This window comes from Rhinolophus hipposideros, assembly GCF_964194185.1.
Source record: "Rhinolophus hipposideros genome assembly, chromosome: 2".
Classification (NCBI taxonomy): Eukaryota; Metazoa; Chordata; class Mammalia; order Chiroptera; family Rhinolophidae; genus Rhinolophus; species Rhinolophus hipposideros.
The window spans coordinates 34642342-34665889 of record NC_138048.1 but is presented as its reverse complement, the minus strand read 5'-3'; the positions used below and the strand labels follow the sequence as shown (position 1 = coordinate 34665889).

Sequence of the window (23548 nt, the reverse complement as noted above, 5' to 3'; positions counted from 1 at the left end):
AAATGCTACTGAGTAATACAGCGGATGACATTTGTAAGCATATCCCTGCAGTAAATGCATATAGAGTCATACATGGCTTCTCTCAATGGAAGGTAATGTCAAACAGAAATAGAGAAGAGCTGTGGGAGAGCAGGCATGTGTCCTAAGATGAGCTCTCTACTAGTCTGGCTCCATATCTATGGCATCTAGAACATATCCTAGAGAAATATTCCAAATTATCCTTTCTCTATACATATCATTTCTTTCAGCTATGGTACTGATAAAAGTTGAAGACTATACAATGGTAAGGTATAGCCACCGCTTTAGTCTATTAAGCTAAATACAATGTGCCACACAACTGTCCCTATATCAGAGGTTTACAAATGTGTCCACGAAGGTAAAATGGGTAGATTGGGAATCCACATTAGACCACTTGCTGCCATCACTTTTCATGTTAGTTATCTGTGCTTCTGAGGACCAGATTCTTATAGTTTATTTAGATGATGAAACCTTGAGTTTTTGTAATTATGGTTTCCCGTGATCAGCTTTTTTTCTCTTTGTCCTTGAAATCTCTTAACATTGAGGAAAAAGGCAAGAGCATTGGCAGATGCTGAAAAAGCTTTCAAAGGACATTCTACTGGTGTCCATTGTCCCCAAGAATAACATTCTGTGTCACTTAAGCTGCCCAAGTACATCCAATCCTTAATGTGAGGCCGCTGCCAAACAACAGGACAAAATGACAGCAGTCTAGCTCAAGTAGTAAGCTGTAAACACTTACTGGTAAGTAAAACATAAACTCCTCAGGAGGAGGGTTACCATTTCCCAAGCACTTAAGAGTCATGTTGTCCCCTTCTTTGATGGCATTTTTTGGTGGCAGTACTTGTATTGTCACCTGCTCTGTAGGATCTGCAAGAGTCATAGATACAAGTTAACCATTTTCGTTAAGTATCCAATTACACTGTAAATGTACAATGTAAATGACTAAATTATATACAATTTTCTCAAGAAGCTAGCAATGGTAATAATTACTTAACTATAGCTTTTTATAGAAGACTTAAAGTTAATAGCTACTTGCTATAGCAAGTACTAATCTTGGTTAGAGCAAACTACAAAGAGACCCTCTTACATAAAAATCAATTTCTTCCCAGGAAAATATCTTTAACTGAGGTAGGAATGACCATAATTATTTTACAGGTAAACGACTAGTAGGAACAATCTCACTATATGATTTCAATATAACGACAATTTAACTATATTATGTGAATCTTAAAACTTGGAAAGACTGGGTCGGCTGGCAAAGTAGCTAAAGCTATTAGGCACCCCTGCACTCATATTACATAATATCTTACATTTTTTAAAAAAGAGATATGAACTAAATAACACCAGCAAGATTTTTGGCATGTAGGAGCATAGATCTGCTTTCAAAAAGATGAGTACTGTGAACTGAGAGAGACCCTAACACAATCAACAGGGCTCTAAGTGTATTGTAATTTTGTTCTGTTCATTGGAGCCAAGATGTAACTTTCATTCCATTTTGGTCATTTTTATCAAGAAAATAAGGCCAAAGGGTATTCTTTCAACAGAAAGAATACTGCTCAACAGTAGAATGCTAAAGAAATTAAAGGCTGGATACAGAGGACCATATCTAGTAAATGGGAAATGAAAGGAGGTGGTGTAGGCAGTTATAAATCACCCACTTTCTAACATATCCATTTGTGATGTAGCTGGATAAATACAACAAACAATGAATTTGAAATCATATAATGCAAAGGTTTATTTTAGAGCACCTTTCCACAAGGCTTAGTAACTATTGAGGCACGTATCTGTATTTCCAAACTGGTTGCACTAAAAAATATCTGTGAAGACTTATTTTGCTATTGGCTAATAAAGCAAGATGAAAAAGTGCTAGATTTGGACGCTTTTTTCTATTTCTTGCAATCATTTATTCATATTTCCAAGATTAAAGTGCAGAAAAGGAAACTTAGAAGGATTGTTATAGATTGCTTCTTTGCATCTCTGAATATCTGTTTGTCCAAAATGTTCTGTGAGGATAAAGTGTTGGTTTAATATTCTTTATTTTTTCTAAACTTGCCTGAGATAGTTCCCCCACCAGCAGTTTCCAGTAAAGTTGTGAAGCGAATGAAGTTTGGTTTTGGTCCTCCACTGACCTTCCATTTCTAGGCCTCCCTCACTCTTTTGCGTGGCCGTCCTCTGACGAGTTTTGGCCTGCCACATGTCACTGCGTTACATCTCTCCAGTCGAAGCTGACACCAGAACAGCTAGCGATCACGTCTGACTTCCTGCTCTATTTCAAAAATCCCCTCCTCTGTGTCCTTTCTTCAAAAGGCTCTGCTCTGTTTTGGAGGGCTGAAGAACTAAACTGAGATCAGAAGGTTAATGTCTGATTTTTCACAGTAACTTTCTCGATGTCCACTACCGGTCCTGAAACAAAACTAATGACCCTTTGCTCACCTCTTGCCCCTGACTTTGAATTTTACTTTATTAGTAAATCATCATTCTGCCAGTTACTCTGGCTTTCCCCTTTGTCGTCTCTTACCCACTCAATCGGCCAGTCTTAATGATTAATACTGACTATATTTGGCATCTGATTCTCTCCTTCTATTCCAACGAACACTTCCCTTGTTGAGGCTCTAAGTAACCTGCACTTGAAACACTGCCATCACATTTCATTCTTTGTCTTTTTTACTCCTTCTTATGTATTTCCTCTAAATAAATTTTGCAGTAATGCTTTGAGTAGTACAATAATATTCAAACCCCTTCACATATTCCCAATATGGAAAGATTGAGATAAATGTTTCTTAACCTGGTATCTACAATTGGTTTGAATCTAGGTCAGCTGAGAATTTTCCACCTCACTGCTCTCTATATACCCTTACATCATAAACAAAAGAGTCTACTCAAATTTTCTTCCTCCCATCTCTCCATTTATCCTTCTGGCCAGTCATTTATTCATTGGTTAGCTAATATTTATTCTTTGCAGGTACTAAGTGCTGGAGTTATAAAGTTATAAACAGCATATTCCTTGCCTTCAATGAACTTCCAATCTATTTATGGTGACAGCAAACTTAACATTTAAGACTACAACAATGTAAAAACTGCATATGATATAAGCATAGTGACCAGTGGTAGCATATAGATGCATGAGATTGGGAAGTTTCCAGTAGGAATTGACCCTGGAGCTGGGTTCTGAAGACTAGATAGATGTTTGCTAGATGACAAAGGTGAGGTAGTAACAGCATAAGGCTAGGCATATAAGTGGCATTTGACAGGTGGAATCTGGAAGACAGAACAGACTATGGAAGGTACAGTGATGTGATGAAGGTTGAAACAGTGCAGAAGCACATCTACAGGGAATTCAAGGCATATTGAAATTAATAGGGAGTGGGAAGATTGATGTCAGAGATCTGAGGTGTCATTGAAGAATTTTAATCACAGCAGTGACTTGGTCACATTTGTGTTTAAGAAAGACATTTTTGGTAGCATCTTGGAGGGCAGTTTGGGATGAATATATTGAAGGAATATGATTTAGGAAATCATCACAGAAATATAGGCAATGAAAAATGGCGGCATAATCTTAGGCATTGTCAGAAGGCAGAAATCAGATAAACAAAGAATAAAGAGCTGGCTTCTATAAAAATTCATGACTAACTAGCATAACTAACTAATAGGGCAAGAAAGGAGTGCCCTAATGCATCTTTCACAAGTTCTCTCAAGATGGACTTAACATATTTATTTTGCTTGAATGTACTCTGTCTTTCCCATTTAGCTCCCTCCTTCTCTTCTCTGAAGTCATCCTACAGCAGTGGTTCTCCAAGCATGGTCCTCTGATCAGCAGCTTAGTTTTCCCAGGGAATTTGTTATAAATGCAAAGTGTTGGGGCCCTCTCTACACCTACTGGATAGGAAACTAGAGCAGGGTGCAGCCACTTGTGTTCTAACAAGTCCTCCGGGTGATTCTGAAGTGCACTAAAATCTGACAATCGCTGTCCCTGAGTGCCAGAGCTTTTAGGACTGTTCACCAAGTTCCTGTGGCACTTCTCATATGCAACCTTGCACTGACAATTTCCTTCTGATGTAGGTGTCTCATTTCTTTGTTGGACTAGCAGATTCCTTATATGTCAGGACTAGGTCTTAAATACTTTTGGGTTTTTACCGTGAAGCTCAGCACTGCATATATTGTACCTTCTCAAAAGCTATGCCCAATATGTCCCACATAGCCAGTCAGAGTAAAATCATTTCTTTCAATAAGACCAGGGACTTTCCTGCACATCCAAACCTCCATGCCTGACATCCATATAATTCCTGTTCTTTCTTAAGCCAAACTCCCATTCTTTATCATGATCTTGATGTTGTTTCTTCTACTCCTGCACTTAAAGCAAGATAGTTTATTTCCAATTGAATATTTTTGAACAGACAAAATTCTCCCTTCACTTACAGAAATAATACTTTGATTTTAGATGAGCTAGCTGTGTGTGATGAAATCTTCTCAATCTTCGCTTTTGAATCAAGTTGAAAAGTATTTACAAAGTTAAACGTAAAACGACCCTTTATTATTAGGGGAAGGACAATTTCAGTTTTGTTACTATATAAGGTTCCACACTTTATGGAACCAAAATAGAAATGTGGATGAGATAAAACTCTCTGAAGGCTTAACTGGAATTTATGCCCTTTCTGCAGAATAGATGTAAAAGTACTAGGTGATTCTGCAACATTTGGCAGTATTACTAGAATTTTTTTATTCATTTCTTTTAAATAATAAAATTCTTTCTTGTATTTTTCCCAAAAGATATCTCTACCCTATGCTTATGTAGTTCTAATGACCGTTTAATAATAATGACAATACTACTTAATAACGAGCATTTAATGTGTTGTCTAGTGTGCTATTTTAGATCTGTGATTTCACTTAATCTCCGTAATGACACTGTGAGTTAAGTATTATATTTTTCTTATTTTCAGATTAGAAAACTGAGACCTAGAATATTTAAACTACTCTTCTAGAAACACACAGTAATTGACAGTGCTGAGACTGGATTGCCAGCATGTTGGCTCTTAATAATGATATAATCTTGGCACCTGTCTTACTGGAAAGAGCACAGCATTAGAGAAAAGGGTTCTAATCCAGTCTCTACCACTAATTTAGGGCAAATCTCAGGGTCACCCTTTATTGCTGGGTAAAATAATGGAGTTAGACCAGATGATCAAGAAGATTCCTTGATAGTCTATTATTCTGTTTGAAATCTATGAAATAAAGTTAACCAAAACATGTTGGAATACAACATCCTATTTAACTTATGCAATTGATCTCATTAATAAAATAAATCTCTTCATTAAAATGGAAATCCCTTATCTAGAAGACATAAGCCTCTATTCATTTGTCATTCATTCAGAAAACCAGCAGTTAGCATTTTGAACTCCTATAAAAATCATGGCTATGTGCCAGGGCTGAGGACTCCCAGAAGGGATAAGACTGTCAGAAATCTTGTCTTTAAGGGACTTAGCATCTAGCACAATACAGAAAAACGGCTCATAAATAACAAAGTAGAGAGTGAAAGATATCACAAGAATTGTAAACCTTTATTGCATAGGCCTTTCCGTGAGGAAGAGATTATTTGGGTGCTATGGAGTAGGGTGGGGATTTGGAAGTAGAATCCAATGAGTATTTGGACTGGAACTTAAAACATTAATAAGCATTTGAATATTCTTTCTAATGCATTCAAATCCCGCAATTATATGTTGAGATACTTACAGTAAATATCAAAGACTACTTGCTCAGAATGAACTGTTTTCTGGCCAGATGGTCCATAATATGTCACAGAGCAGGTGAATGGCATTTGTATGTCAGCCTTGGTTGTTTTGTACTCCAGGGATGAAGTCATCGTATAGAGTTGAGTTACCGGGTCCATTTGCTTTGTAAAAATTATGACCACCACTGAAGAAAATAAAGAACACTAGTGATAGGATTTTTTCATCGGAAAACTCACAGTTCTTAATTATATGTCACATGCCTTTGAGAAGTGGTTTTGCCCTTCTCTCTGTATTTAACAGGAGGGGAAATTGACATGTATGGAGGTAGGATGTCTTCCAAACCATGAATCAGAGACATAGACAGAAATAGAACCCTGGAATCTTATTTCCCACTCACTTTAATTAACTTCTAGAACATGCTGTATACAGAAATGATTTTTTCTGCTCTTGATTCTTCTGTACAAGGGCTGAAATGACGTTTTTAAAGATCACTTAATGATTTAATGGATACTTTAACAAAGCATGGATACTTTAACAAAGCATAAAGTCATAGATCAAAAGAGGGCATTTAGATGTAGGACAGTCTAAGGAATCCCTAGACAAGAGAAAGTCAAAACAGGTCATCTGAATTTATTGCCTATTTATACCCACCTCCTTCAAGGTGTTGCAACACCTTTCCACCCCTGTACCATGTGATGTTGCCATCTGGATAACTGTCTTTTGAAATGCAGTCACCCAACTGAAAAACGAAGAGAAAATGTTACTACCTTGGTTTCATCAGTGGCTGTCAATTTGGGAGCCCAGAATGCTCAGGGGATTTTAGAGTTTCCTCAAAGAATTCCTGACCCATTCATTTTCCAAGCACTAAGAACTGAAAAAAAACGCTCTCTTATATAGAAACAATGTCTTCCAGTTAGAATTATGGTCTTGTCCATTTTAAAATATGCAACAGATGCTGCAACTATAAATAAATCCTCATTCATTTAAAAGCATTACTAAATTCACTTTGACATTATTCATTTTTAACATTAACTGAATAACATAATTACGTTAACATTGGCTATTACCGTGATTCATAGAACTAGGTATGCAAGAATCACTAACAGTGTTAGTGTAGGGTTGCAGCTCCAGTTTCACACTACATATATTTCAGACTACAGTATGTATACTTAGCATGATCTATAATCCCCACCATTTTTCTTCAAACTTTAACATTTAGTGTTTATCAAGTAATGTTCAGGAAAACTTAATCTGATTCAAATAACCCCAGACTTGCTTTCCCCCCCAAAAGGAAAATTGAGGCATTTTAGCTAGTGAAAGTGGGGTTATTAGTCAACTGATGTGCCCAAATATGGAACTCCATATTTGTCCTTCCTTCAATACAGCCTTCCTTCAAATCTCTGCTAATGTAATATTTCAAATCTGATCTTCTCACATCTTTACTTCAACTCTTCAATAGTTTAATTTGTCAATAGAATAAAGTCCAAAATTCCTCCATAACATATAAGGCTTGTCATGATCCATCCTCTCTTTATCTCTCCGGATTTATATTTTTCTGCACTCGATTGCCCTCTGTCTTAGCACTCAAATTTCTAGCAATGCCAATAACTTGATGTTCTCCAAAGATGTCATTCTTTTTCACACCATATTACTTCAAATTATTGGGAAGCCCTTTCCACCTTTGGTCTGGAGAAAATCTACTCATCTTTCATGATTCTGTTAAACATTCAGCTCATTCAAACAAGAAAGAATTATGCTTTTTTTTTTTTCTCTCAGTCTCCTCCCTTCGGAAATGGCATCACCTTCCTCTGTGTCCCCACTCTACCTTGTGCAGATGTTCTGATTGGCACTTGCAATGCTGTCAACTACACAAGAGGCAAAGTACATGTTATTTGTCCTGGCATCTGAGGCTACGAGAAGGCAGTTGAATAATAAGCTAAATAAAAGAAATGAGTCAAAAACAAGTTCTTACCTTTTTTAGCTGCTGAGTTTCAAGAAATGGTGCCTTGCTTACAATTTCAGGTTTAGATGGTTCCTCTAAAGTCAAGTAGAAAAAGGTTTTTAAGTACGTGTGGAAGAATGAAAGGACATGATTTAGCTTTTAGAAAAATAATTCATTTACTCAAAGTAGAAAATCAAAGAATAACATATAGAATAGATTTACCATATAATACCTAATTAAGACACCTAGTTAGTCCACCCCCTTTGAATATTTGCTTTATTATCTTAAATATTATTTTAAATGCTTATAACTCCTTTGACTAAGATATCAATAATGTTTGGATGCTTCATAAACTGACTATGGATTTGATAGTGAAATAGAGGTTAATGTACGAAATAGGGTGCATTATCTCCTATTGATGACCATGTCCACTTATCAACAACTTCCCCTTTCTTTAGGTGAAGACATCAGTACACATTAATCAAAATCACAGGGGTAATTTTTTTAAATGCAGATTTCTGAGCCCTACCTTGCTGACTGAATCAGAATCTCTGGGGGAAATTCCTACAAGTCTATATTTTTAACACGTTCCTTAGGGATTCTTAGGCACAATGACGTTTAAGAATCATTGCTCTAAAATCATGAGAAATACTAAGCTAGTTCAGGGATGCAGAGCCCAAGTTTCCTGTACATCTCAGACCTTATCTTTAAGTGATGTCACATCATGAAATTATCAATGTGGGGGAAGTTTTTTCAGAGTTGGAAGTTGAGATGGACAGAAGCATTTTAAATATAGGAATTTTTGTAAGCATAAATTCTTACAGAGGCTTCAGAAAGAATTGATTAAAAATTCAGCAACAAGCTATCATTTAAACTTAAGTTATTTAATTCTTCGCTGCTAGTTTTCTATCATTGATGGATTTAAAAATTTTTTTAGTTATCTTTAACAATTATTCTACAGAAAATGATATTGTCTCACTGGTATTGATTTTTGTGAGTTTCATGGATCAGAATTATTCTATTCTTAAATAAAGAGGCAATTAAAAACTAGCTATTCTTTCTTTCACAGTCTTACTGTTTACCATCTCTAATACTTATAATTTTGATTACCAAAGTAAAGTAAATTGGCTTTTGTATATTTATCACTCAACTTTGAATTCAGTTATTAGAAATGTTACCTACCCAGACCATTACAGAAAACAAGGATGAAGACAAAAGATCTTAGGAGAAGCAAAATGAATTATTACCAAAACTATATGAAAAAATGTAACCTTCTTCAGATTAATATTGAGAGTTAATTTCCCCTTTGCTATTATGTTTTATATTACAAATTAGAATAATGAATAATAATAAATCTGCCTATGTGTGGAATTCATGTGCTTTAATTATAGGAGGGCCTATTTATTATTAATTCTAGAAATATAATTCTCCTAATATAATTTTTATAAGAGTGATTATCTATTTTCTAAATATGTACCATATTTCCCCAAAAATAAGACCTAGCTGGACAATCAGCTCTAATGCATCTTTTAGAGCAAAAATTAATATCAGACCAGGTATTATATTATATTATATTATATTATATTATATTATATTATATTATATTCCTGGTATTATATTATAGTAAAATAAGACCAGGTCTTATATTAATTTTTGTTCCAAAAGACATTAGAGCTGATTGTCCAGCTAGGTCTTATTTTTGGGGAAACATGGTAGATTGGAAACAAATCATAAAAAGGATAGAAAAATAGAAAAAAAATATACAGAAGAATAGAAAGGCATAACAGAGACAATTACATTAGCCCAAACAAGAAGTGACACCTCATCACCTGATTTTTATGAATGTGACTAAAATACTTATAAAAAACTGACAAAAATCTCAAAGTAAACAGCAATTTCTGAGAAACATATTGTGGGGGATTAAAGTCTTCCATACATTAGTAAGCCTTAATGTTATCATTATTTCAATGTAATGTCATTAATGTTCATAATCACAACTCTGAGTTATTACTAAAACATGTGCCTTAAAACATTAAATTCTAAACAGAATTTAGTATTTAAAGCACATGTCTAACTCATTTGAGAGAGGGCTGCAATCAAAATATTTAAACATACTAAAAATTCTTGGGGCTTAAGTCAGTGAGCCAAAATCCTCTGGGAACTAAAATCAGTTAGTATGTAGTAACACCTCTCTGAGAGCTAAAGAGAGGTAAGATATTAAATTTATTTTTGTGGTGAATCAAGACTCAAAATTAACAAGAAAAAAGGTATACTTTTTTTTTTCTGTCTCCTTCAGTAGCATCTATGCCTGAAATACATGGAGAGATTTGAAAAATCCTTTGAAAAAACCGAGGCTCTACATACAAAATGTGTGTTGGCAGTTTGGCTAAGCTGCATTACTTTCTAGTTCACTAAAATCATCTAGTTAAACAGCTGGGCACATACTGCCTCCTATGTAGAATATATTTCTCTCCTTTGCTTGTAAACCCTGTGATGTTTTATCAATGCACATAAGAGCATAAGCATTTGCTGTGTTATAATTGCTGATCCTTTACACATGGGCAGGTGTAACTTTGTTTCCGTAAATATTTTCTGAAATTTATTCTTATTTCAATAAAATGACACTGTAGCAAATCCAGGGAAAACTGATGAAAGGATGCTTAAAGTTTAGTCCTCTTTACACTGTTATTCATCTTTCTATTTGGAAGAGAGAGAGTCTCAGTGGGTATTGTGGAAGTAATGGCAATACCCATTGCATTTCCTTGAGTTATTTTCTCTTTAAACTTTTGTTTCCAACCCTCTATATTAACTATATATTCTGCATGTAATTTGGTCTTCTATTAGCTGGTAACAATCGATGAGGATTAGTTGGAGGACCACACAAGAGGACATGTACTATTTTAGCAAAATTGCATATTGATTCCCAAGTGTTTTAAAAAAATCTTTATATGAATTGTCTTAATATGATTCAAGGATTCATAACCAAGTACAGAGGTGAAAGGAAAAGGCATGCCCCAAATTTATTTGCATTATTAAAATCATTTGGTCAAGGGTCTCCCTCAGCCAGGTGATAATGGAGTGAGGAATACAAAACTGCTCTTTATCACCCATAACGTACAGTGTAATTGAAAGCCACACACAGGTTAGCTCAATTTGATATGGGAGGAGAGCAGAATAAGGCACGTGTACTGTTATATTGAGTCAAAAGTGCTTCTCTCAGTACTTTGTCAGCAATCATCCTTAATAAATCATGATGAACTTTAAGTAAACCATTCTGAGCATGGCATCAGTTTGTTTTCCTCATGAGGTGCAAATGGTACTTTTTTAATATTTAAAGAATCAAAATGAAATATATGGTGTAGGTCTCATTTGTTCAATAGGTCATTTGCTGCTTCCTTCATTCCAAAAAAAATTACTTGCATATTTATTAACTTTCATGGGGAGAGTAGGAGAAAGGATGTTGGATTCTGATAAAGCATTGAAAACAGTATACAAATGAAAGCTCCAAAATGACTGCGTGAAGCCAACCAGCACTGCCCATCATGATGAGAAGAGCTGGTCGAGGTGTAAGCCAGAATCTGTCATGGGATCAGTCTTCCTTTTGACACCACAGACACCAGAATCCAAGAGGGTAGACAGATTAGCCTGGATTGGTAGCTTTCAAATGCTTTTGTAGAGCTGGAGTTCTTCTGCCCACATCCCATCTTTTCCCCTGAAAAATTATCATGAAAAGACTTTGATATATTGAGTAGGTGGAATTCTAGCTAATGGAGCAGAAACAGCTCCTCACCTCCTCAGCCCTCTTCATTAGTTCCTCAAAAGGATTCTAGAAACACAGTGGGAAAACTGCCATCCAATTCAAAGAACTCATTTTACTAATGAGGAGGGATATGTAGCCCCAGATTGGTGAAGTGACTTGTCTAAGGTCAGAAATTTGCAGCCTAACAAAGCTAGGTCTCGGGATAACCAGTGGAGTGATTTTTCCATTACACCAGTGACAGCCATGTGGCAATCTGGGCTCCCATATGACCTCGAAGCCTTTTGCACAATGACTGGAATAAAACTTCGGGAATTTTTCAAGGTCTATTCTTACTTTTGAATGGTTATGTTAACTTTGGAAGTGCATTAAATGCAAACATAGTTTGATTTTGATGCCATTCAACTACCAAAAAAATTTTAAAAAGCTGTATTAGTGCTAATAAAACATGTGATTTATTTGGATCTGGGTTGCTTTATGGGTATGATTTCTTGCATCTGAGCTGTAGGTTAAAACTGAGCAAACAACCTTACATCAGAGGTAACAAAGCTGTCAGTCAGGGCTTCCAGTTTGAAGAAAACCAAGTTGACTTTGCCCATGAGGATGACACTCTGCAACAAGCTGATCTGGGATTAGTTTACATCAAGCATACTCAGTTCTGTGGTACACAGTGCATGTTGCTAGGTGATTGGACAGAAGGAAACAGAGGACTGATTGATGAGTCTAGTAACTCTTAAGTGACTGCAATATACACATGCATAGAATGAAAGCCTCCCTGTCACAGCTGCTGTTTGCTTCATTAAAAAGCGACCCAAAGTAAATTCATTATTTTTAAAAAAGCGAAGCCCCTATATGCTCTTGTAAACACTTTCTTTACCATGAGCTGTACTGTTCATTTGATTAGACGTGGAGTGTCCCACGGTTTCTAGTATAAAACTCCATTTTCCAGAGTGTGCAACTTGCCTATTTAAATTCTCCCTGGCCTGGAGCCTGGAATGCAAATTCTTTTTCTGAGAATCACTTTGTTTCAACAACATTCAAAAGAGAAGGGGGTAGGGGCTACTATGGTATGTGGGTGTGAGTTTGTTTTCACAATCATAGAAATCCTTTGTATTCCAGAATGGCTTACAAATTTTATCTTATTAGAACAATTGTATTTTTTTTTTCAGATTGCTATACGGCATTTCAAAAAAATATATTCTGAAAATTGTCACAAATGGAACAACCTGGCTTTTTTTCAATGTTTTTGTATACTATCTTGATATTTGGTAATTTAACACAGTAAAAAAGAAACCCGGCAATGACAAATCAATGCATATACCATTTAGAGTGCTGTGAGTTAACCTCTGTACCTAGTGTGGTACCTTCTTCACTTGTGTTTATATTCATTATATCATGGCCTAATAAAAAAAAAAAAAAGGTTGCTTTCTTTAGAAAAAGTGTCCCTAGTAGGGCACCATCCATCTTCCTAATAACATCAAAGTGAAATAAAGATAGAAAATAAATACACAGGACATTGCCAAATACAGGATGCAGATTATTGGGGGTGTTTAGTAGAAGAGGGCATGACTGACAAACACTTAGTATTTGGTTTGATTCCTAAAATAATTGAGAAGCCTGTATGGTTTCTGGAAGGTGCCTTCTAAGCCGAAAGGGAAGCAACTGAAACATGTAATATGCTTTTACAAGGTTCTTCTGGAGAAGAAAGGTTTCCTTTGATAGTATAAGCGCTCTCTGAATCTATGTAATAAGCCCATAGGAGCTTTGAAGTCCATATAAATACTTAAGGGACAGTACTACTTAGTTGCATAGGCTATTACAAGAGAAACAGGAAAAATCCACAGTAACTTGCTTTAGTAGCAAGGTCCTCTGGGTTTCTTTTTTCCCTATTTATTTTAATAATTTCTAGGTGCTGTCAAATCATCAGAAAGCAGAGGGGAAAAAATGAAACATGAGACCTTCTTCCCTACCTAAAAAATACTGGCATTCTGAAACTATTGAGACTATTTTTTTTTCTTGTAATTTCTAATATATTATAATGGAAGTGAGGTGGGATTTTTATTTGAATATTAAAAGATAAAATGCTTTAATTAAAACTTGTCAAGCCCCTCATTTACATAGATGTTTGCACACTAACATTAACTGTATATTATTGTTAAGCAAAGTAACTGTACCATAATGACTACAGTAATTACCCCAAGTTTCTTCCACACTTTTCTCCTGATCCTACTCTACTTTTTTCCTTTGTTGTATTCCACATACACATTCAGGATTTGGTGAACTTTTTTATTTTAAGGCAATTTTATAAACCACCTGAACTTTGGAGAAATAAATCAACAGGCACTGAAGGTAAGGATGTGTGTTATACACACACACACATACACATAAAGCTTAGGTCTCTAAATCACAAGATAGCTTGGAGTTGCCTTATTTTATTTTTTATATATCAAAATGTCAATTTTATATGGTTCTTAATACATATATACGAGTATGTATGCATGACATGCATGATGATGTGTACGTATCATGTATCTACACATGTATCATAGAACACTTATTTGTACATGTCAGTGAAAGTTAAACATCACATGCCAGTTTTCACTTAGTAGTACTTCATATCACAGGAAATTTTACCCGACAAAGCAACAGAGAACGGTTTAGCTCCTCACTGCAAAGTCCTATTTGAATTTCAGGATTTTTTGTTTTCCTCACTGACAGCATGCATGAGCAGAATAAAGATCGCTAGAAATCCTTTTATATAGATGCCTGCTGTGGAGACACTACAAAGAGTTCAGTCTTCTTTCTAAAGAACATTTTCTAGTACCAGCCATCAATCCCACTTAGCAGTTATACTGCAGACTACTTACTGAACACCTTGACTATGGTAGGTGCCTCAAACACATTGTCCTCAGTTACTAGCATGCACACAAATCTCTTTTCATCACTGATCCTTGCATTACTGATAGACAAGGTGTAGTTTTCTGAGAGGCTCAATCTGTCTTTGTATTCTGGTACATCGTCGTAATGCACACTTTTCTTTGTAGAGGACCGGAAGGCAATAAATACAGGGGAGCCATCGAGCTTTTCCTAAAAATCAAAATAATAATACATTTAAAAAACAGGCACATTCAGATGTTTCAGATCACATCTAGAAAAACAACATTTCTTTGGCCATATTTTTCCACCAATATTTATAATTGTATCCAAGAAGAATAATTTTGGATATGAGCCTTGTATAAATCTTCAGTTACCGAAAATCACTCTTCACAAGAGAAGCTGTAAGTTCTTTTATAGGCATCAGCTTAAATACGTGAAAAAGAAAGGGCAGAGCTCTAGGAATTGAAGATTTTCTTGCATCTGGAGGACAGAATTAGTGACTGTTTTAAAACTGACAAGGGCTAGCCTTCTGTCTAATATAAAAGAAAAAACAGATGCAAACAAACATACAAATACCTCATATTTAAAAATGATACATGAATTCATTTCAAAATGTACAAAATGATATTCAGCTAACCATCATGCAAGCATACACTTGAGCTGCAAATACTCATTTAGCAATCCTGGGCAATATTTTGCATATTCATTACTTTAATCCACACACTTTCAATGTCTACACCTTTCAGTTTCAGCCTAAACTGACACAGCTAACCTTTACACATTAGCACAATTTAAAGAGTCTTCATGGAGGAACAGTATTTGCTGCCCCTGTGAAACAATCATGCCCATTAAACAATAGAATCAGATTAATCACTAAAACCCATAGTTTTGTTCTCTGAGTCATAAACTTAGCTCCAAGGGCTGCCATATAAAAACTTATTATCAAAATAAAATATAATCTTGGCATACACAATTAAGCCCAAAGCACTGAAACATACAAATTCATGTCTTCCTCTGCTCCTACAAAAATTCTATGACCTAATAAGGAATTTAATCGAAAATAGGGACCAATCTCTCTTCTATTTGCCTCACAAGACCTTTGAGAAAATAAAATATGACAAAACATTTTAAAGTGCATGGCAAATTTCAAGTTACATTTTAAAAATTATTAATATTATGAATGTTCTGCACTAAATGTTTATGTCCCCACCAAATCCATAGGTAGAAGCCCTAGCCTCCTCTGAAATGGTATTTGGAGGTGGAACCTTTGAGGGGGAATTAGGTTTAGATGAGGTCATGGTAACGGGGACCTCACAATAGAATTAGTGCCCTGATAAGAAGGGGAGGAGACACGAGAGTTCTCTCCCACTCCATGAAAACACAAAGAAGAGGCCACGTGAGCACGTAGCAAAATGCCAGCTGTCTACAAATCAGGGGAGGACCCTCACCAAGAGCTGAATCTGCCAGCACCTTGATCTTGAACTTCTCAGCCTCCAGAGCTGTGAGAAATAAGTACCTGTTGTTTAAATCCTCAGTCTGTGGTATGTTGCTATAGCAGCCCATGCTAAGACAATTACTAAGCTAATCTTGGAGTTCAAAAGTTCTAGTTGGTTGAATATCTGAATACATTAATAATATTCATTTTAAATCTCTTTTCGTCACAGGTCCGCAATGTAAATCCTTGCTCTAAATCCTTCCTCCTTAAGAGAAATACGTTCGACCAGTACCTTAAATTTCTGTGTTCATTCACTTACGCAATAAATAACAGTTACTAAATTTTGAGCACTTAACTATATGACAGATACTTTCTTTGGGCTTTCCACGCATTAATTGATTTAATACCCATAACAATCCTGTATGTTGGAGATATGATATTAGTGCCATTTACAGATTAGACAATAGAGACAGTTTGGTTAAATAACTTGTCCCAGGGCCGAGCTGCTGTATCTCAGCAGAGCCGAGATCGGAGCTCAGCAGCCTGGCTCCATGATGACTACCATGTACCACTGTCAATAGCTGTCAGATGTTGTTTCTGTAGCAGAACTGAGGCAGATGCTAGTGAAGACATTGGGGGGTGGGGGATAGGTGGTCACAGAGGGGTGCACAGGGAGCTAGGGCCTTATTCACTGGGAGACTACCCTGCAGTAGGGGAGAAGGCAACCATCCTTCCTCTATGCTTGCTCCCTTTCACTCTTTCCAAACCTGCCATCTGTCTTTCAGGTTACATTGAATTAGAGCTTGTATACTTGGTCTGCAAGTCAACACTGTTTTTAGAGCCCATGATACTCCAATGTATCTCTTCGGTTTACTGCTGAAGCATTTTGCTTAATTAACAATTTTAAAACTGCCATAATTGTTTGTTTCCGCAACCATTGTGCCAGTTCAGTTTAGGTGAAAATTATTCCCTGCATTATTGTCAAAAATGTCTGTGCTCACAGAAGTTTTCACCATCTGTGTTCCATTGATTTGGCAGGAGGCTGGACTTAACAGGTGAATGATGTAGTAGCTTCCTAGACCAGAGGAATTTTAGGGGTGCGAATAGACCTCGTCCTCATAGGCCCTAACTTCATATTTCCACTTTTAGAGGAAATCGGAAATAGTTCAACGTGAGCTGGATTCACAACGTGAGCTGGGTAACAGGAGGAGAGTACGGGGAGTGTTACACGTCCCCTCACCTCTTGGTCCTCCTTTCACATGCCCCTCACACACAGCATGCTTTCATCTTGGCAGCCCCACAGCCATAGCAGCTTATATTTTTCATACAATTATCATGTGTCAAGCACTATGTCAATATTCTGATGAGTTACTTCATGTAACCCTCACAACACTACAAGGAAGATAATTCTTATCTCATTTTGATGAGAAAATGGGAATTAATGAACTCATTCAGAGTTGCACAGTGAGTATGTGGTAGAACATATTGGTCTGACTTCAGAACCCATATTTTAAAAGACCATGTTATACCACCCTTTGGAAGGAAACTTAAGCACGTATCCCAAAGTGTGTTCTGCAGAATGTTTGTTCTTGCAGATATCTGAGGAAAAAAGGTCGTGTGGTTAAATAAACCTAAGAAATGAATCAAACTCAGACAATTCATAATGCATCTTAATATATGAAAGGCTCTGAGAAGCTTTGTAGTAAAGAAACTTCAAAAATCATTTGACCATCAAATCCTTTTCCTCTTCAAATACCTTTTAACATTTCAAGTAGCTAGGGAAAATGTGCCATTGTGTTTAAATAAACATATGCCTACGTTAAGCTTGCTACTATCGTAAGTTTCATGTGATCCAGCCTTGGGAAATCATGCCCCATAGGATACCTTTTGTTGGTTTTGGTAATTAAATTGAGAAATTTTATCAGTTTTATCAGATGTCACTTAGCCACTCCACATACACCTACCGGGATATCTACTCTCCATTTCCAGACCCACCTATACCTTGATACTTGAGAAAATATGATTTTGCTATTTGTAAGAGATGGATAAAATCAGCAATGTTAAATGCATAAAGGACCTACCACATCAACACAGTTCTAAGGTAAATACCAGAAATGAGCTTCAAATGCTGATGAATAATTCCCAATAAATATTTGGGTACTCTGGCTACTGGTGTGTCTTGCTTTTGCAATAGCTACACCAAGCAGAACATAAGTACGTAGCAGCTGTCCTCCACTGAGCTCTGTCCCATGCTCCACTCACATTACTCTGGAACTCAGCCTTTTCCTCTGCTTCCAAAATTGAAGGTTGAGTTTTATAGACTACTGTGACCTAAGAATTAGGTGTTTACTGGCATTATTTTAAAATAGCATTTGCTATGTAAGAGTTAGGAATTATTCTTTCGACATATTCAACACGTGAATTCTACCTTCCTACATTTGTAACACAGTTGAACATTGCCATTATGTTCATTTTAAATTCACATTCACTCACAGAAGGAATTTTGTTTCAAAAATTAGAGGCAATTAACCAAATCCAAGGTAGGTCACACTTACATATTTCCATTTGCCAAACATGAGATTCTGAGGTACATCGAGTCGGCAAGGCATGATAACGGTATCGCCATATGCTGAATTTACAGTGTATAATCCAAGGCCTTTAGGACAAAAAGGGGGGATAAAGAGAGAAGATTTTAAATGTTTTCCTGAAGTAGCAAAGTATAGTAGTCCCCCTTACCTATGGGGCATACATTCCAAGACTCCCAGTGGATGCCTGAAACTGCAGATAGTACCAAACCCTATATTTATTAAGTTTTTTCCTACACATACATACCTATGATAAAGTTTAATTTATAAATTAAGGCACAGTAAGAGATTAACAACGATAACTAATAATAAAATAGAACACAGCAGGATGTGTGTGCAAGATTTCATCACACTACTCAGAATGGTGCTCATTTAAACTTATGAATTGTTTATTTCTGGAATTTTCCATTTAATATTTTCAGATGGCAGTTAACCATGGATATCTGAAACCTCAGAAAACAAAACTTCAGATAAAGGGGAGCTACTATAACCAGTTCAAGACGCATGTCTTAATGAAGGTTACCTATTATAATTTTATCTTAAATGGCATACTAAAACTATAAAGCTACTAAAATATATTTACTATTTACCAACAACTCTGATTTAGCTACTAAGCTATTCAATGTCACACAGTTCAAATTTATAGACTGGCCCCAATATTATCAGGGAAGAGATAAGTGTGTGTTCCAAGGGAACACAGTGGAATCTGTGGGTGTATTTTCTTTGTGTTTCATAGGAAAAGCATTCACTATGTTGCACAGAAACATGGAAGTGTACAAAGATTAACATGCATTACATTCTCAAAGCTAGCTTTAAATATATTTGTGTTTCTTATTTGATAATACTGTCAAATTTATTTTATAGAAAAATTTTAAAAGTATTAAAAACTAAGAACTAATACATATAAGGCAATACTGAATTTTAATTATAAGTGGGAAAACAAGCATGGAAATGGTTTATTTTATAGTAGTAATGGTTAAAATACTAGTTTTAATTTTGATTCTACATAAAATATCATGATAAAACTGTGTTGTATGAAAAATCTTCATAAAGTATTTACAAAATGATTGTCCTGCATTTTTGGTAGACAATCTAACTAAACCTCAATTGCTACTAAAGTACAGAGAACTTCCTGGTCTCATGTAATTTTTTATTAAGAAAAAATGTAAATGATAAAAAATTAGATTGTTAAAAAAACCCAGAATTGTTGTCTATGTATATAACATACTATTCAAATCTGTATATATTCATGAGGTTTAATAAAAACTCAGACATTTAACCTGGCAATAAGACTTAGGAAACATCTCAGGTTTTTTAACCTCATTTTGGTTACAATAATCTTTTAGATTAAATATTTTTATAATTAAGATATGTCCTAATTGGATATAGATTGTCAGGAGGCTAATTTTGTAGAGAAAATGATATTTTGTCCACCAGGTGGTGCAAAAGTGCAAAGCTAAGGCAATTTGCAACGCAGAAATCAGACCATCTTAGAACTTTCTGAAGAACACAGGACACAATGAATAGCATATTTTACTGTTACTCATCACTCACAACGTATACAAAAATTTCATGTAGGGATGAAAAATCAGTAACCTTCGTAAAGAAAAAACGTAATAAGATTCCTATTTTAAAATTCTGTCAATTGAGGAAGCTACTTCACTTTAAAGCAGTTTTGTCCCGGTGAACAACATTATGAAGAACACAGATTTTTATGCATTTATGTCACAAAACAACTAGTTTCCAGCATTGTTAACATTGTCAAAATAAACAATACAAAGTATAAATCACAAGAATGTGTTTTTCACTTGCTATTGGAGAGAAGATATTTACAAAATTATTTATTATATGTTCAGTGTTATAATTAAACATTACGTTAGTAATTTTTAAGTTGTTTAGAGTTCCCCACACTGTAACTTTAATTCTTTATAACTTCAAACCATTGAAGAGTATAATCCTGTAAATTAAGAAATGATCTCTTCAGCCTTATTAAAATAAAAATTGTAAGAATTTAGATATATGGTTGCAGACATTCAAATTAACTAGAGTTAAGAAATTGCTTTATTTCACAATATAGTACTTATTTTCTATAATAATTTGGCTTTTAAGTGTGTAACTTCTATTGTGTAATTTTAAGGTCTGTTCATGTACAACATAGGGGCAGTTATGCCAAGCCAAGGAAACCATTTTGTGATTTAGTGTTTTGTTTTTTCATCAGGATAGCAAGGTGCTTGAGTATATAATAACTCTAAGATAATTTGGATCTAACCTTAAATTATGGCAGGCATACATATCTCTAGATCTCTTATCATTATAAAAGTATACCTTCTTTTGATAATGACAATGCTTACATGGTTGGTCAAGGAGTGAAAACAATTTAGAGAGCTTAGGTACCAATGACGTGAATCCCTTGCCAGGTATACAGAGAAATAAGAAAATTACTCTTCTAAAAATGTAATGCTTTCCTTTCTCTTTCAGGCCATTTTTATTTTATCTTCCCTATAGAACTATATATATATATATACACACATATATATGAATTTCAAATACATAGTGTATTAACGAGATGCAAGTGAAATTACAACAGGGAAGGGCCCATGTATTTTTAATCTCTGCATCCCCAGGAGCAAAGCCTGGTGTCGAATGGGCATCTAGTAAGACGATTCCTCACTTGAATGTTGTAGAATCCTTTCCATTTGGGTTATCAAATTAACATTTGAAAATCAGGAAGGAGTTAATAACACTGGGACTTTGAGAATTCTTATTCCCACCATATACTCTAGAGGCTGTCATATATTGTCTTTGATGTGTAGAAAACATGGATTTGTGCTTGGATGGCACTCTTGTTTTTGAAGAGAAACAACATAAAGCAAACCTTTTTATAAGAGTTCATGTATGAAACTACAGGACAGAACATTCCTCTTTTCCCTTTCAAGAGAAATTAAAGATTATTTGAGCTCTGTGATTTGTAAATGATACCATGAAATGCCTTTTTCTTGCTTGTGAAGACCATAAAGGCACAGAGTTGTTTTTAAAAGTATTTGAAAATTCTTGCATTGGTTCTTAATGACAGGTTGATATCCAAAATTAACCAGGACAGAACTCTTTAAAGCATAACAAACATAAGGAAAATACAACATGTGAACAAAATGAGGCCAGTAGTTAAAAGGCCAACAGTTACAGACAGAAGCACTGGTCTGTAGACTTAGGGCAGAATGAATGATAACCAGATGGCAGCATTAGGACCCACAATCATGAGGATTTTAGAAATAATTTTCAAGTTTTCTATAATCAACTTTCCCCTTCTGGTAAGAGTAAACCGACCCCCAGTTTTCTCTGACAGAAAGAGTAAATGCTTGAATCTGTGGGAGAGCTAGTATCTCTAAGCTCCCAGGGCTGAAGTGGCTACAAGAACAACTGTGATGTGGGGATGACTTTGCCTCCTGATTTCTAGATGTCTCTAGAGATGAAGTTCCAATGAGACCCAAAGTACCTGTCAGCACAAATGATTGTGTTTATACTTTTCATACAAGCGAAAGATTTTTTTTCTTTGAATTGCCAAGTCTGAATCAAATTTGGCTTACTAAAATTTCCCTGCAATTGTCTCCCTGTAGTGTTAGTTGCTTAAATTACTCATGGTTTAACAGCCAAGAGATTTTTGGATTCTACTGCAAGTATAGGATGCTGTGATGCTATGATGTCCTTCTTCAAAAATGTTACATAGAAAATATAGAAGAAACATATGTGTGCACAAGTGTGTGCATTTCTATGTGGTACATGGTATATCTACATGTACACGTGTATGTCATACCATACTTTAAATTGGGCTAGAAACTTTCTGTATTAAATGTGTTATATAAATTTAAGGTATTGTTATGAGTTATTAATATTATTATTGCTACCAAAATAAACTAAAATAAAAAAATATAAAAACATGTTATACGTGAGAAGCAGTATGTAACTACTTCAGCATTTTTTTTTTTTTATGAATAGTTATTAACTAGAGATAAAGGACAGTAGAACTAGAAAGGCTATACAGGAAAATTCACTGAAAATACAATGGGAAAAGCACAGCATAAGAAAATCTCTTGACCAAATAATTCTGACATATAGAATCTCAGGCAAGTGATCATAAAGCACAAGGTAGTTATAGTTAGGCATATTGTATAGCAAATAATTTAAAGAGGTTCTGAAACAGACTCTGGTAAAATTTTGAAGTTAGGTAACACTTCTTACTTCTAATTAAAATAATAAAAAAATGTAATAATTTAGGCTATATTGGTGAGAAACACTTTTTCTGTATAAGCTAATTCTTAAGGACTATCAACTTCAGAGTAATCATCCTTTTGCTTTGCTAACATATAGACATTTGCGCTAAGGTAGCTTAAAATTCAGAATCTGCCACATTTCAAGTAGAAAAACAGCAAATAATATAGAAAATAGGATGAGAATTCAACAGAGTCTATTTTTACATGCTGTAATTTAGCATGGTTAATTATTTTTTAGCGCACTGATATTTTAATAGCATCATCATTCTTAAAAGCATGCTTTTATTTTTTCTTAGCTCTGCAGCTCTGTTAGGAGCCATAGAAGGTTTACTCACAATTACAGTTGGCTCAGAGCTTATAAGAACTAACTCCCAGTTCTACAGGAATTCTAGAAAAAAATTATTTGTGCAAATGAATTGTTGGGGAGGAAGTAGGTAGAAATAAGAAAGTTATCCTAAGAGGTTACTTTCATATTTATGTGATTGAATTTGACAGGTAAACACACTAGTTCCCTATTTGCTTTAATCGTGAATTAAGATATGTACGACTCTAACTAAGACATGTAAATATTTTGTAACCGGTCTAGAGTTGGTTGTAAACCGGATGAAGTTTCTCAACCTCATCACTACTGACATTGGGGCTGAACAAATCTTTATCGTGGGGGACTCTCCTGTGCATGCTGTGCAGCACCCCTGCCTCTGCCCATTAGACGCCAATGGCACCCTTCCCCAGTTACGACAACAAGAAAATTAACAGACATGACAAATGTCCCCTGGGAAGAAAATGGCCCCCAAACTCCTATCTAGTTGAGAACCACTGGTGTAGGACTTCAAATCTTGGCTTCTTTCATTCAGGAAAACTGTGGTTTCCAATGAAGGGATCTACGTTACAAAATATAATTTTAATGTGGGACTAAATAATAGTCAGTAGGACTGAATAT

General features: G+C 35.3%; 1 protein-coding gene across 4 annotated transcripts in view; it reads right to left on the bottom strand.

Moving 5' to 3' along the window:
• ALCAM (activated leukocyte cell adhesion molecule) overlaps positions 1-23548 on the bottom strand; it is a 191760-nt gene that overhangs the window by 31356 nt on the left and 136856 nt on the right. For all 4 annotated transcript variants that reach the window (XM_081066689.1, XM_081066690.1, XM_081066688.1 and 1 more), the window contains exons 2-7: positions 18311-18411; positions 14311-14530; positions 7717-7781; positions 6396-6483; positions 5746-5928; positions 758-885 (exon numbers count right to left, since the gene is read on the bottom strand). In XM_081066689.1, the coding sequence (XP_080922815.1) occupies positions 758-885; positions 5746-5928; positions 6396-6483; positions 7717-7781; positions 14311-14530; positions 18311-18411 (785 nt within the window). The remainder of the gene's footprint in view (positions 1-757; positions 886-5745; positions 5929-6395; positions 6484-7716; positions 7782-14310; positions 14531-18310; positions 18412-23548) is intronic.